Consider the following 14,346-nt stretch of genomic DNA (forward strand, 5'->3'; position numbering starts at 1 on the left):
TTTTCTTTTCTTTTCCTTTTTCTTTATGATTAAAAAAAACTTTTTTTTTTGATTAATTGATATCCTTTGATTATCTTGACAATTAACAATATCCTAAACTTCCAACTTCTGTTGTTAGAACCTTTTGAAGTTAAAGAAGAAAGTAACCAAGAATGGTAGCAAAAAGAAAATGGATCCAGTTTCATTTTAAAAGCAGTCGGTGCCAAGATCATAAATCATTAATTAAAGTTAAATAAGGTTTAAAGACTATTTATTTAATATTTTTCCCTTATGTACATGTTTTGATTGTTTTTATATGGAAAATAGGATTATGGTGTTGTAAATTTGTTGTATTGTTAATATTTTTGGTGGCTGGAACAGATTATCTGCATTTACATTACTTCCTAAAGGAAAACGCGTTTTGCAATATGGATTTTTGCCTTAAAACCGAAAATAAACGGATTAAATTCGTATGCTAAGATACTACTGAAATTAATAAAAAATCTCTATCAGCCTGGGGGCATGCATTAAAAATATATATTTTTTGTCTCTTTTTTTTTTTTCTTCTTTAAGCTGAACTCTATGAATCATACTGTGTTTCTCTCAGAAAGGCTTGTGCATGCATTGATTAATTTAACATGAAATCTGTAAATAAAAAATATTTTAAAGTTTAACTTTTATCCAATATGCATGTCTACTTACAGGAGGTTACTACAGTATATTAAACCATTAATTGTTGTAGATAGTGTTGTCTGAAGTGTTTACTTCAGCATCTGTGCCAGTGCCTTTGTATTATTATTTATCTGCAAAAGGTTGCGTACACTGAAATGCAACATGACATTAATGGAAATCTTTGTCATGTAGTTTTATAAGGGTGTATTTGCAAGGCTATAAGATTGCTTGCAACTTGCAAATGTGTGGAAAGTGGCGTTGCAGGAGTAGCCGTTAGCATCTACTTTAAGAGATCTTGAGTTGAATTCTTGTCTAAAACGCAACAGGTAGCTACAAAGGCATCTGTTACTCCCAGGCTCTGATACCAACAATCAGTTGGACAGAACTCACAGGAATGAAGTTTTATGAAGCATGGAGAGCAGCTTTTTATTAGGTCTTGTTTAAAGAATTCCCACAGTCTGGTCATTGGGTCCAGGCTTTTTGGGGGGGGGTCTTATTTTCATGATGCATTGCCATTATTAGGGGGGAACCTAAACGTTGCAACGCATTAACACATTCCATGCAAGTTGATGTTGAGCATAGTTCCAACCCTAATTACAGACGAGACTTTTTTTTTTTTTTGGCACAGTGGCTCTCTTTAAGCCATGTTCTGTTGTTTATCTGCTGAAAGTGTGCTCTCTTTGGTTAATAATAAAAGTCTCTGAGTAGGAGACCTTTGGCTCCTTGTGAGGTTGTTACCCGTTTACTCTGTGTATCAGTTGCTGAAATCTGGCTCTTCTGAGGGAATTTCAGGCACAGTATGTGAGCATGCTTACGTTAACAGGAAATGACTCAGAAGGCTTCTTGAAGGTGAGGCAGCAGGAAGTTTGTCACAGCCATTCTGTTGCTTGCAAAGTGTGTTTGTGTGTGTGTGTGTGTGTGTGTGTGTGTGTGTGGTTTCCCTTCCCGCAGACATTTAAGAGGCAGACATGTCCAGACGTGCTCGACGCTCCTACAAAGCCATTATCATCTGTCGCCATTGATGTCAGACAAAACCTGGCACACACTCATGCGAGAAACACAGAGATGTACCCTTCTTCCTATGTTGATTATCTGTGATAAACCATGTCTGGTGGTTATAGGGGCTGAGAGCAGAGGTTTGACCTACTTGCATGTTCTTGGTAGTTACCACACAACACCGGAGAAAGCACAGCAGCGTGCATGTGCGACAGAAAAGAGGACATGGAGGAGTAATGGAAAAACTTCATAGAGACCATAAATTGACAGTTTCTGGGCGGTGATGGTGAGGAACTGATGAGAGGGTGAGAAAGCTATTACTGTAAGCTACGGCGTGGTGTTGTTAGGCAGTGGTATTAATTTTCTCAGCTGTAAATCTATCCTGTCGTCACTCAAGTCATGCCTTTCACACTTTAAGTGGCGTGAGTGCAGCATGCATATTTTAAATGATCTTTTGTAGCACTGGTTGCTTTTATTCGTTTTGAGTTTGTGCAGCATGAGTATTATTTCCATAGAATATTTTTTTTTTTTTTACAAAAAATATTGGGATGATTATCAGTCTTAAATATTTGGAGCAGTTTAAAGGTTAAATCCTTTACATAATTCCAGGGGAATTAATGTGTTGAGATTGACATTTACAGAACACTTTTAGTACAGTACAGTGATAAGATTCTTAGCCACAGTAAAATATATGAATAGTGCAAATGCTTTAAAGAAGGCCGTAAGTCTGTGAATGACAATCCCGGGCGAGGTGGCTCTGAGCCTATGGCAGTCGTTCCCATGAACATTCAGCAAGTAGAACACCTGAACCTTGAAAATTGATGGTTAACTTGTGAAAGAGACACATCTGTCTGTAGGAATTGTACACGCATTCATTAACCAACACCACTTCCACATTACAGGAGCTCAGCTGGAGCTCTGTACAGTTATGACCCCGCCCACAGTCTTTTCCACATGTTTGGGCAATTAAAGGAGTTCCTGGGAGGCCAGTCTTTCCAGATGTGAAGCAGGCTGTCCGATCATTTCTCTAGCTTACTGAGAAAGCTTTCTATGTTGATGGTTTCTAAGCACAGGAATAAGTGCGTCAGTGCAGCAGGTGGGATTGTTTAGAGAATAAAGGTAGCTTATACTCTTATGACTGTTATGTTATTTTGCACAAAAGTCAAAAGTCCCAGGCTTCCTTAAACGACCCTTGTATTTAAAAAAAGACGAGTTTGTTGTAATGTAGATTGAGATAGTCAGCCATGTAGGATGACTGATGCAGGGTAAACAGAGCTAGGGCCAAAAAACAGGCTACAGACTTTTTGCACAAGAAAAAAACTTTTCTAGAGCGCAGTCGATCTGGGACAGGTGTAACTGTTGTATAATGTATCAAGATTTAAAACCTCTATCAAGATGCAACATAGTCGGGAGATAACATGAATTTGTATTTCTAGCGTTCAATTTGCCGTTGTCATTATTGACCCTTATGACAATAAAAGGTATTTTGTAACAGTAGAAACCTCCATGCCTTGTCGCCGTATTCTTAATTCTAATTGGCTTTATCCAGTGCTCCATGGTCTCAGTTTAACAGCTGCCTTGTCATCCTGGGCTTCTGCCTTCTCATCTCCTCTCCTCTCCCACCAGTCTCCTCCCTTCCCCTCTGGGGGTAATAGGAGACGAGGCAAGGGCAGCTGGATGCTGTAATGGTTGCCCCTGAGGTTATGCAGTCTTTTACGCTGTCCTTCGATAAAAGGCCAGAACGCTCTTTTCTCTAGAGAAAAAGCCCTCCATCAAAGTGGCCGCGCCTTCGCTTCACCAGTCTGACCTCGCCTCCTCGAAAGCATGGTAACTTCTCATTCAACTTCACGTTCCCTCCCACACACACCGAAACACACAGCAGGTTGAGCGAGTTGGCCTTTCCTTAATCCCTGCTGTCTGGTGTGTGTGTGTGCGTGGGATATGTAGAGCTGAGAGATTTCAAAAGCACTGATTATATCAGAATTTAACCGTTTGGTCAGCTCTATTAAGCAGCATCATGTTTCATGTAAGAGAGAGGGTCTGAAGATATGAATAACCACAAACTGACATGTTGTATTCGTCCTCTGAAAGGCTTCAGGCTGCAGGTTGTTTCCTTATGAACAAGTGATACGTTATGCTTTTAATGTGTGTTCTTGCTTTTAATGTAAGCTTCATATTTCACAATTCTGATTTTATTTTGTTTTTTTGCCTCGGTCCGTTTAGACATAGTTCACGAGAACTTAAAGATGGGTTCTGATGGTGAGAGTGATCAGGCATCAGGAACATCTTCGGACGAGGTTCAGTCACCCACTGGCGTGTGTCTCCGTGCCAGGACGCATCGACGCATATCCATGGAGGTAAGTTATTGTTTTTGTATGTGTGTGAGAGAAGGTTATTCACAACATTATATTATATTTTGGAAAATATACTTACAGTAAGAATCTGTGACTCAGGTGCTTAAGCTGATTTACTGGGGCATCTAATTCAGGTTAGGCGAGTCACCTGGGTGTAGAGCTCAGCTCTGAGCTGGCCAGATTTGATGTGAATTTTTAGCAGTGCCTACACCACAGTCGTGAAACACTAGCCCTTTGCATCAAGCCCTGGAGTATCGAGGGGAATAGAAAGAAAGTCACTTTTTATTAATTCATTAATTATTTATTTATTTATTAATAATTAATAATCAGCTCATGTGAGTGAGTGTATACATGTGAGGTTTTTTTTATATACAGGCGGACACACGCACACACGCACACACACACTCTGGGTATTGCCCCGAATAACCACAAATAAAGTGCTGATGCGTCACAAAGTCTTATTTTTAGTATTGGGTAGGTGGAGGGATTTCTCCAGTTTTGTTTTTACTTTTATCTGCTTCATTGCACCATTTCACTGTCACGCCCAGTTTCTCATGTTCTTCTTCTCTTTCTTGTGTCATCATTCTGTATCACTATGTTTCCATTCCTTGGCAAGGCCAAGTGTTTTTGGTGCTTAAATAATTAGAAGGTTTGAAGTATTTCTGCTCGTTATATGTTTATTTTGGACTGCAGGGGTTTCTCATGTTGCAAAGCAAGCCTTGACTGTAAGCTGTAGTTGATTGATTGAATAAAATGTAAATCCAGTTCCAGTTTGCATGATTATAAATTTAACGTAATTGAGTAAATGGTTTAAATGGCAAATTTATGGCGGGATAAAGTGTAACTCCTGGTCTTAGTGATTAAATGCTGTATGGAAGTTGTAGTTTTTTTTTTTTTTAACCCTCTGCTGTTTAGATTGTGTAACTGCGCCCCATACGTGTTCTGGAATAAAACTGAAACCATGTTTTTGTATATATTTAAAGCTCGCACAAGGGTTGTCTGACTAGTCTTCGGCAAAAACATTTCAAGTGTTGGAGCAGAAAGACAACAAAAAAAAAATTATCAATAACTATTGATGTTACCCCAAGTACAGACACTTGTGTGTATGCATTCACGTTCTCAGGATGTGAATAAGCGCCTGTCTCTGCCTGCTGACATTCGGATTCCTGATGGCTATCTGGAGAAGCTGCAGCTGAGCAGCCCGCCCTTTGATCAGCCACTCAGTCGCCGATCGCGCAGAGCCTCACTGGTGAGTGATGTGCATGTTACCGTGTTCTCTTCTCCACGCTATTGGGTCACTGCAGATAAAATAACCGTTTGTTAATGCATTCAGGTCTTTAACAGTTCTGTCTCAGCACTTGTACACAGCACCATAGGTAGATTATTATTATTATTTTTTTTTACATAGGATTAGGGATTAATGCATTTTTATGGAAATGTCCGTAGTTCCAATCATGTGTAATGAAATGACAGCAAGTGGCTAGTTAACAATAATAAATGCATAATCGCAGATTTATTAAATTTGTATTTCCATTATGATCACATTCTGACACAGCACGACCGAGACATCCTGACTCATTCCTTTTGTAAATTGTTTCCAAAATATTTGCTCCAATCTAGTGTGGGTTTGCACTGTTGCTCTGTTTTCATTTGATTTTAAAGCTAGGAGACGTCTCTTGGATGGCACTTCCCTGTTTTGCTAGATAGGGCAAAATATTTAAAAATGTTCTTTGTGCAACAAATTGAGTCAAGATGGAAATCTGGTGTTTTATTTAAGGATGAGTCAAATGAAAACCTTAACAGAGTGACACGCGTTAGAACTGCAGCATTTTCCCTTTCACTCATTAAGCACTGGACCACTTGCTTTAAACCAATTGGAGTGGAACAGAAAACTATGTCAACTTTCGTCAAACTGTATGCATTAAATGATAATAAATATTAAAATGAATGTTTTCATGTGGTTTTCAATGGTTTGCATTATTCAGTTTCAGCCCTCTTATAATTCACTCCTTGTAGCTAAACCCAGCACAGAGAGAGCCATAAGTTGCATAGCAACTCGCATCATACACTCTGGGGAATCTGCCAGAACAAGGCTCCTGTTTGACATAAGGGCTTGTGATGTGGCATGCCACCTTTAGTGGTCTTAAGTAGAGACGGTGACACTGCCATGAGTCATGCATTCATTAATACGTGACATCACTCGAGTCTCCTGGTGTTGATGATGCCCTCCGTGTTGATTCCTCTTAAAATAAATCAGCCTGCCCAACAAGGTCTTCCTTTTTACACGAGTAACTCCCAGCGTTGCTCTATTAGAACGCATAGGTTTTTGGTAATCATTGCATAAATTGTTTTTATAAGCAGGTGACAGGTCTGTGCTGAAAATTCATTTCTGAAATGGTGCTAATATCCACTATTACCTAAAGTCAAGTGTTCTCTTGTATACACTGATCATTCATAACGTTAACACGCTCTGACAGGGAAGATGAAAAAACATTATTCCATTATTACTTGTCACAGTGACACCTGTCAAGTAGTGAGGTCTGGTAGACAGCAAGTGAACAGTCAGTTTGTCTTGAAGTGTCTTTTAGCGCCTTTGACTAGGGCCAAATTGTGATGGCTGGATGGCTGATTCACCCCCGAAACTGCAGGTCTTGTGGGCTGTTCCCAGTATGCAGCGATTAGTACCTACCAAAAGCGGTCGATGAAAGTGCAATCAGTGAACGAGTGACAGGTCATGGGCAAACAAAGCTTATTGATGTGCATGGGAGGCGATGACTAGCCGTCTGAGAGAAGCGCTCCCGTAGCACAAATTGCTGAAAAGGTTAACGCTGGTTCTGATGGAAAGGTGTCAGAACACACGGGTATGTACATGGCTTTGTAGCTGCAGACCATCCACGGTTGCCCATGCTGAGCGCTGTCCACTGCTGAAAGCACCTACAGTGGGCACATGAACACCCTGAAGGAATGGAAGAAATTGAAAACCCACTATGATGCACTTTTGTGGGAATATTCTACTGGCAAACCTTTCTGATATTTATGGAGATGTTACTTTGACATACATCACTAAACACTGGTACTGAGCAGTTACATCCCTCCATGGCAAGAGTATTCGAAATACTAATAATCTTTTTTAATAGGATCATTAACCCTACCACATTGCAAAAATGTACTTCTTCAAGCCCTGACTGAACAAAGAGTTGTTTTCCACATTAAACCTTCAGCTATCCTGTGGAGATCAGGCTGTTTTGGGAGCACAAATGGGATTCTCAGTGTTAGACAAGTGTTTTTAAAATTATGATGTACACAGCATCTATCGGTAGGGACTGAAAAAGAGTGGTCAAGCTCAGAGTTAATATATTGGTTAAATATTGTTGTGTCTTCAGCCCTATTATGATGGAATCAGCTTGAAATGAGAAGCTAGTTCCAGGTTATTCTATGTGGTTATTTCTGGTGATTTCTTTACAATAGCTACACAAAAAGTGTTCTGCATAACTATCTGGTATCATCTCTTCAAAGCTGACTTTCATGCAAGTGTTATTTACTCAAGGCTTATATATTTACTTAACTGCATGTTATACCTACTGCATTGTCAATATATAGGAAAGTACGAGAAATTAAGATGCGAGTTGGCCCAGCAAGGCCAGCAGGTTTTTTACAATTGTGTAAAGTTTTACAGTCATAACTGGAACCAAAATAGACGCCAAATGAACAAGGTTTCACATAAAGCATTTGGGAAGAATCTGTTAGGTGTAGTTTTTGATGACGGTGTTTAATAAATATACTCTTACTTCAACAATTTTATTTTTATTCAGTGTTTTATCATTCCGCATGGGGAGATCTAACACCAGGGTGAAAGTGAGCAGCATGTTCTAGGCAGCCTAGTCCCTGAGCGCTCACGCTCTCTCTCTCTCTCTCTCTCTCTCTCTCTCTCTCTCGCTCAGTGTCGTACTGTTCTTTGTGTACCTAGCAGGTTTAGCATGTGAAAGACTCCCCTACCCTGGTGTCGGCGTTTTCTTGGCATCCATTGTTCTTGCCCATTATCTAGCTCTGTCGTTCCCACAGTGTATGTGAATAACAGAGAACAAAAACCAAGTGTGACTTCTCTTGTCTATCTTCTAGCGCCCCCTGGTGCTCTTTTCCTGATTGGAGTCTTGTTTTTTTTTGAGTATGAATAATTTCCTCGTCAATGAATGAATTTAGTTGCTGATACCAATGTCATTACAAACAAACAACAGCCTTGTCAGCGGTAACATCTGCTCAGCATGTGCAACCCTCTTCTACAAAGGCTACCACATATTAATGAAACGTTCTCTCCATTTTTAGTCGGAAATTGGCTTTGGAAAACTGGAGACCTACATCAAACTGGACAAGCTTGGGGAGGTAAGAGAGACTTGCATTATTTAAACTCGCATCGTCTCACGTTGCATTTATTAACACATTTGAAAAACATTGCACGTTGAAACTAAATATCTATTAAACCTAGATGAATGTTTTAGCTATTTGTTGCTGATGATACCTGTGAACACTGAAACCTATCACGGTGATGTTTCTTAGATATTCTGTAGATACTGTTTGTTACTCAATTGTCCCTACTCGATGTAATTGTTCTAGGGAACGTACGCCACAGTTTTTAAAGGCCGGAGCAAACTGACTGACAACTTGGTAGCTTTGAAGGAGATCCGGTTAGAACACGAAGAAGGAGCGCCTTGCACAGCCATTAGAGAAGGTAAATAAACCCCTTTTGTTCCTTACAAGAGACAAAGATCTGAAAAGTATCAGTGATTCTGCAAGCTATTTAAGGGCCTTTCAAATAAAGAATTCAGTACTGCAGTGCCCTTCATGTTCACAATTTTGCCCATATTGTTTTTATCTGCTTTATATAAATCATCATGATATGCATGAACTGAATGCCTAAGCAGTTAATGTATATATGGAAGATACTCTTATCAATGTACTGTATGTATGGAACACTGCTATTATTAATAACAAGATTTATGGCCCTGTCGAAAACCTAATATGTTGGGTCTCAAACCTTGACAAAGCCAACCATTTTCCATTTTTAAGGGCCCCTTTCACTCATGGGCCATTGGAATCCCCCACTCTTTACAGCAGCAACTACAACTATTTTTGCCATCATGTGCCAGAGAAGAACAGGCCAATGGAAATATGCACCTCATATCAGCTCCAACATTCCTGACTTTGAGCTAGTTTTGTAATTAAAAACTAGACCACAGTGTCTGCTCGAATACAGAACAACATTCATCACACTTGTGTGTCCTCATTAAAAAAGTTTAATGTGCTATGCTCTTCAGGTTCATGTCTTTGGTTAAATTATGGTGCTAGCCAAAAAATAAAAAAAGGCAAGAATATTAAGCATACACACTGCTTCACAATGTGTGTCACCTAACAAACATATCAGTTAAGTATGCTGTACAATCAATCAGTGGCCTTATCAGTTGTTGTTCCTGCACTGGTATTGAGTAAGCCAAAGGCAAACACTCAAAAGCTATAATGATCAAACAAATCGGTGTGAGGAGCTTTCACTTTAATTATTCAGGGCCTAATAGTTTACTTCTCATCATCAGCACATGAATCAATGAACTGTATTGTGTATGTATTAAAGGTTCTTTTTCTTTCTTTCTGTCTGTCTGTCCCAGTTTCTTTACTAAAGGACCTGAAGCATGCCAACATCGTTACACTTCACGATATAGTCCACACAGAAAAATCCCTCACGCTTGTCTTTGAATACCTGGTAAGAGACCCATTCAGCCATCAGATCCATGTCCTTCCAAACACGTTGTCCTGTTGAGTTTCCTTTGTTTTACAAATGCCATTATTTTCTTTAGGATAAGGATCTAAAGCAGTACATGGATGACTGTGGGAACATCATGAGCATGCACAATGTGAAGGTACAAGCCCCGCACACACACACACACACACACACACACACACACACACACATGCACACACATTTTGCTTATGTTGTGTAATCAAAAAACAAATTTTGGATGATGCACATGGAAATATAAAAGCTGCATTTTCTTTTTAACAAGACTAACTGATCTTTTGTGACGTATCATGTATATATTATGAGTTCCCTAGTTTGTGTACAATATTGAAACCTGCACTGCGCACGGAGAAACTGGTTTCTAAAGTACCGCAGCAGTAAATGTTTTCTGTCTATGAGAATTTAACACCACTTAACTCGAAATAATTAAAATTAGTTTTCTATATACATTAAAACTATTTATGCATTTTCATAAAGAAGTCCATACTTCAGGTTGTGTTTTTGAAGGTTCAAAAAATATGTAATTAACCTTTGGTTTATGTTTTGCTTTTAGATTTTCCTGTTTCAGATCTTGCGAGGACTGGCATACTGTCACAGACGTAAGGTTCTGCACAGAGATCTGAAACCACAGAATCTTCTCATCAATGAGAGAGGGGAGCTCAAACTGGCAGACTTTGGTACTTGGTGTTCGTTCCTATAAGGGATTTTAAATACAATTATTTCAAATGGATACTGCAGACCAGCTGTTAAAGCAGAGATTGTTGTATTTGTAATGCTTCATTTTTTCCCCCTGATTTGTGTATGTCGCAGGTCTGGCCCGGGCCAAATCAGTCCCTACTAAGACGTACTCAAATGAAGTGGTAACTTTGTGGTACAGGCCTCCTGACGTGCTGCTCGGCTCTTCTGAATACTCCACGCAGATCGATATGTGGTGAGTGTGTCTGTTGGGGTTTAAACAGAGGCTAAGCGTTATCTCGTATATGCAATTACCCCTGGATGCTGAACCGCCAAGTTGGACATGGTGGTGGTTGTTGAATTTTTTTAAAGATTTGACTAGAAATCAGTTTCTCTGACATCCTGGCTCTGTATTGCTGAATGTGAACAGATTCACAGGAACTGATTAAATATATTTTATTGTCTGCATAAAACTGTTTACAAAATTGGACACTAGCTTATTTATTTATTTATTTATAAATAAAATCCACATTGTGAGCAAATTAAAAGGATTTCAATTTCAGCCACCTTTTAATTAAAACTTAATGAAGCTTAAATAACTCGGCAAACATTTTGAAAACACAATAACAATATTTTCATGAGGTCAGGACCTATAATAGAAAAAATGAGCCGAGACCTGTATTACTAGAGCTGTGATAAATAATAAAAATGTCAGAATTTCCATTTCTATGTCCAAGTGTGTGACATATCTTTTCGGTCTCTGTAGGGGGGTTGGATGTATATTTTATGAGATGGCTGCTGGTCGGCCACTCTTCCCAGGCTCCACAGTGGAGGACGAACTGCATCTTATCTTCAGGTTACTGGGTATGTACAGCACATACAGTCTACACACACACACACACTGCAAGAGACAGTCCATGTCTCTGGAGTTAAATTGGGCAACCTGTAACTTTGGTGGTAAAATACACAGTTTAAATCGAGACATTACGATGGACAGAGACATTCTTTCCTGCCAGACATAACATGCTGGATGTGGTGTTTACCTGCTCCAAAAACAAACAGTGGCATTATGTGGTTGGAAGGTAACCAAATATGATGTTGACCTGGCAAACACAGAGCAGACATGCAGGTAGTAACCTCAGTGAACTCCAGTCATATAATAAATGGACAGGAGCTTATTATCCGTTAACATTTTATAACATTAGGAATCAAATAAAAACCTTTCACAGAAATTCCCTTGAAGGCTGCGAAATACAGCAGCCAGTTATAAGAGTTCTACTATAACGGTGCGGTAAATGTACCCAGTGCTGCTCAGGAATCAGTTCTGAGAGTACTTTATGCTGCTTTATTTAAGTCCTGTTTTGACTTAAATTGCTGTAGTTAGCAGCAGGCTGAGGCACAGTGGCACATTCACGTAAGCTCTCTGTCAACCACATTCGAATTCTGTGGCATGTGCACCCGCTCTTTTGGCTGCTAAAAGTGTAGCTGGCTGACATTTTGAACAGAACCCAGTTATTTTCCTTGGGTTTTACTTACTGGGTGCTGGATTACATCACACGTTTCCAATGATTACATTCAGTTCAATTCAGCTTTCATAGTGCAAAGTAAATGTGCATGTTATTAACTTGAGTAAATCTAATTTATTAAAAAAAAACTTTAAAAAGATTCTAGTTATTCAAGTTGCATTCACAATCAGTAGTTCAAAACGTATATAAAAGTATGTTATAGTCAGGATTTAAGAAATATCTAAATTGGAAATTCATCCCCATCCACCCCCATACAGTATGTGCTGCCTGTGCCCTTTTTCTTCTGGTATATCAGTGCCGAATGAGATGATAAGTAATATTTAGCACAATCTGCATGTGAATATGCAGGCCATTAGTGTTACCTGTTAGTTTAGGGGGCCAGGGGTAGCTCAGTGATTAAGGCATTGGACTACGGTTTGGAAGATCCCAGGTTAAACCCCACAACCACCAAGTTGCCAGTGTTGGGCCCTTGAGCAAGGCCCTTAATCCTCAACTGCTCAGATGTGTAATGAGATAAAATGTAAGTTGCTCTGGATAAGAGCGTCTGCCAAATGCCTAAATGTAAATGTAACACTTACCTGTTGCATGTTCAATAATAGCATATTTGATTATCCAATACACTAAGTGAAAAACTTTTCTTTTTTTTTATGTATTTAATTTGTTTTTATCTTAAACCCAGATCTAATAAAAACTTGTTGGTAATTACTACATGGCTGTTTGTGCTACATGTTGTAGGGACACCTACAGAGGACAACTGGCCAGGAATCTCATCTATTGAGGAATTCAAATCTTATAACTTTCCCAAATACAAACCACAACCCTTCATCAACCATGCGCCAAGGTACACTTGTGTCTCTGTATTCTCTGTATCTACTGTGCATGTGCAGAATGGCTGATCTCAGATACTTTTTCATGTTTCCCAACTTATACAGTTATTTTGTGAAAAAAATTAAACAAAATAAGTTTGGGATGCGAACAGTGTTTAAGATAACTTACTGGATAAAAATGGTCAATAGATTTTGGCCAGGATCAATTTGTTAGCATTTATGTTCGCAGATGTCCATTATATTCTTCTGCTTGGATTAGTCGTTAGCACTGTTTTCTAGGATTTAGGGTATACATTGAAAGTTTATTGATGAGCCTTTCAACATCATGGCTTGTTTGTATCAATAGAATAAATTGTACCAAATTACATGATGGCAGTTTGGTGCTTATGTTGAAAGATTACTGCTTGTCAGAGTGTATTAAGGTCTAAAGGGAACCCATAAAAGTTAAAAAATGATAAACCTTTAGTTTGGCTTTCCTGTGCTGTCACTGTCCTTGTTTATCTTACCACTTGCTGCTAGTGACCATGACCTGTATGTGTGTATGTGCCAGTCCTGCAGGATATCCTGTGGAATTTTTCAAGGCTGTTCTTTTCCTTCCTCTTATTTGCCACTCTAATTTGTCACTCCACTGGTGGTCGCCGCACTGAACCTCACCCTTATCCTCCCATCTCTCTCTCTCTCTCTCTATCACAGGCTAGATACTGAAGGAATCGAGTTGTTGTTGTCATTTCTTAAGGTAAGCACTTTAGGAATGAACCACACACTGCCGTACACCCTCTCTGTGTCTCTGTTGTCATGGCTAAACCGATTTTTTTTCTCCCCTTAGTACGAGTCCAAGAAACGAATTTCTGCTGATGATTCAATGAAACACTCTTACTTCAAGAGTCTGGGCATGCGCATTCACACGCTGCCTGAGAGTGAGTAACCCCCATGCACATGCACATTACCCATATACATAAAGTACACACTTGTGGAAGTGTATACTTGTAATCCCCTTTGATCTAATAGGAAAAGCTATTTCAATAAATCAAAAAGAAATCAAATAATGAATGCGACAATGGATTAGACTTTTTGTCTGTCTATCTATCTATCTATCTATCTATCTATCTATCTATCTATCTATCTATCTATCTAAAGCTTTGTGCTCTGAACTCGCAGGTATATCAATATTTACACTGAAAGAGGTGCAGCTACAACGAGACCCTGGCTACCGGAATGCAGCATACCCAGAGACAGGTATGTTTGTATGCATGTTTTCATATCTGACTGAAATAGATAATATTTTGAAACTGTAACAATACATTAATGTATTTAATTTCATGGACAGTATGGTTTGACAACATTTAAACATGTGTCAAAAAAAAAAAGGCTCAGGAAAATAACTCGAGTTTTTGAGATGCATCGGTTCAGCACTGTATGGGCGTAATTTATTGTGGAGCCTGGCTGTGATGCAACAAAACCATCAAATAATATTCAGATACCTTATTATTTTTTTTTCTTTCTCATATGTAGGGCACATAATTTGAAAA

General features: G+C 39.0%; 1 protein-coding gene across 2 annotated transcripts in view; it reads left to right on the top strand.

Moving 5' to 3' along the window:
* The window catches only part of cdk17 (cyclin-dependent kinase 17), a 49,195-nt gene that overhangs the window by 32,807 nt on the left and 2,042 nt on the right, over nt 1–14,346 (top strand). For both annotated transcript variants that reach the window (XM_053508238.1, XM_053508239.1), the window contains 13 exons: nt 3,871–4,004; nt 5,125–5,250; nt 8,325–8,381; nt 8,613–8,727; nt 9,659–9,753; nt 9,848–9,910; nt 10,343–10,466; nt 10,600–10,720; nt 11,231–11,328; nt 12,726–12,831; nt 13,511–13,553; nt 13,644–13,734; nt 13,976–14,053. In XM_053508238.1, coding sequence (XP_053364213.1) covers nt 3,871–4,004; nt 5,125–5,250; nt 8,325–8,381; nt 8,613–8,727; nt 9,659–9,753; nt 9,848–9,910; nt 10,343–10,466; nt 10,600–10,720; nt 11,231–11,328; nt 12,726–12,831; nt 13,511–13,553; nt 13,644–13,734; nt 13,976–14,053 — 1,251 coding nt within the window. The remainder of the gene's footprint in view (nt 1–3,870; nt 4,005–5,124; nt 5,251–8,324; nt 8,382–8,612; nt 8,728–9,658; nt 9,754–9,847; nt 9,911–10,342; nt 10,467–10,599; nt 10,721–11,230; nt 11,329–12,725; nt 12,832–13,510; nt 13,554–13,643; nt 13,735–13,975; nt 14,054–14,346) is intronic.

The sequence above is a fragment of the Clarias gariepinus genome, chromosome 12, assembly GCF_024256425.1.
Source record: "Clarias gariepinus isolate MV-2021 ecotype Netherlands chromosome 12, CGAR_prim_01v2, whole genome shotgun sequence".
Taxonomy (NCBI): domain Eukaryota; kingdom Metazoa; phylum Chordata; class Actinopteri; order Siluriformes; family Clariidae; genus Clarias; species Clarias gariepinus.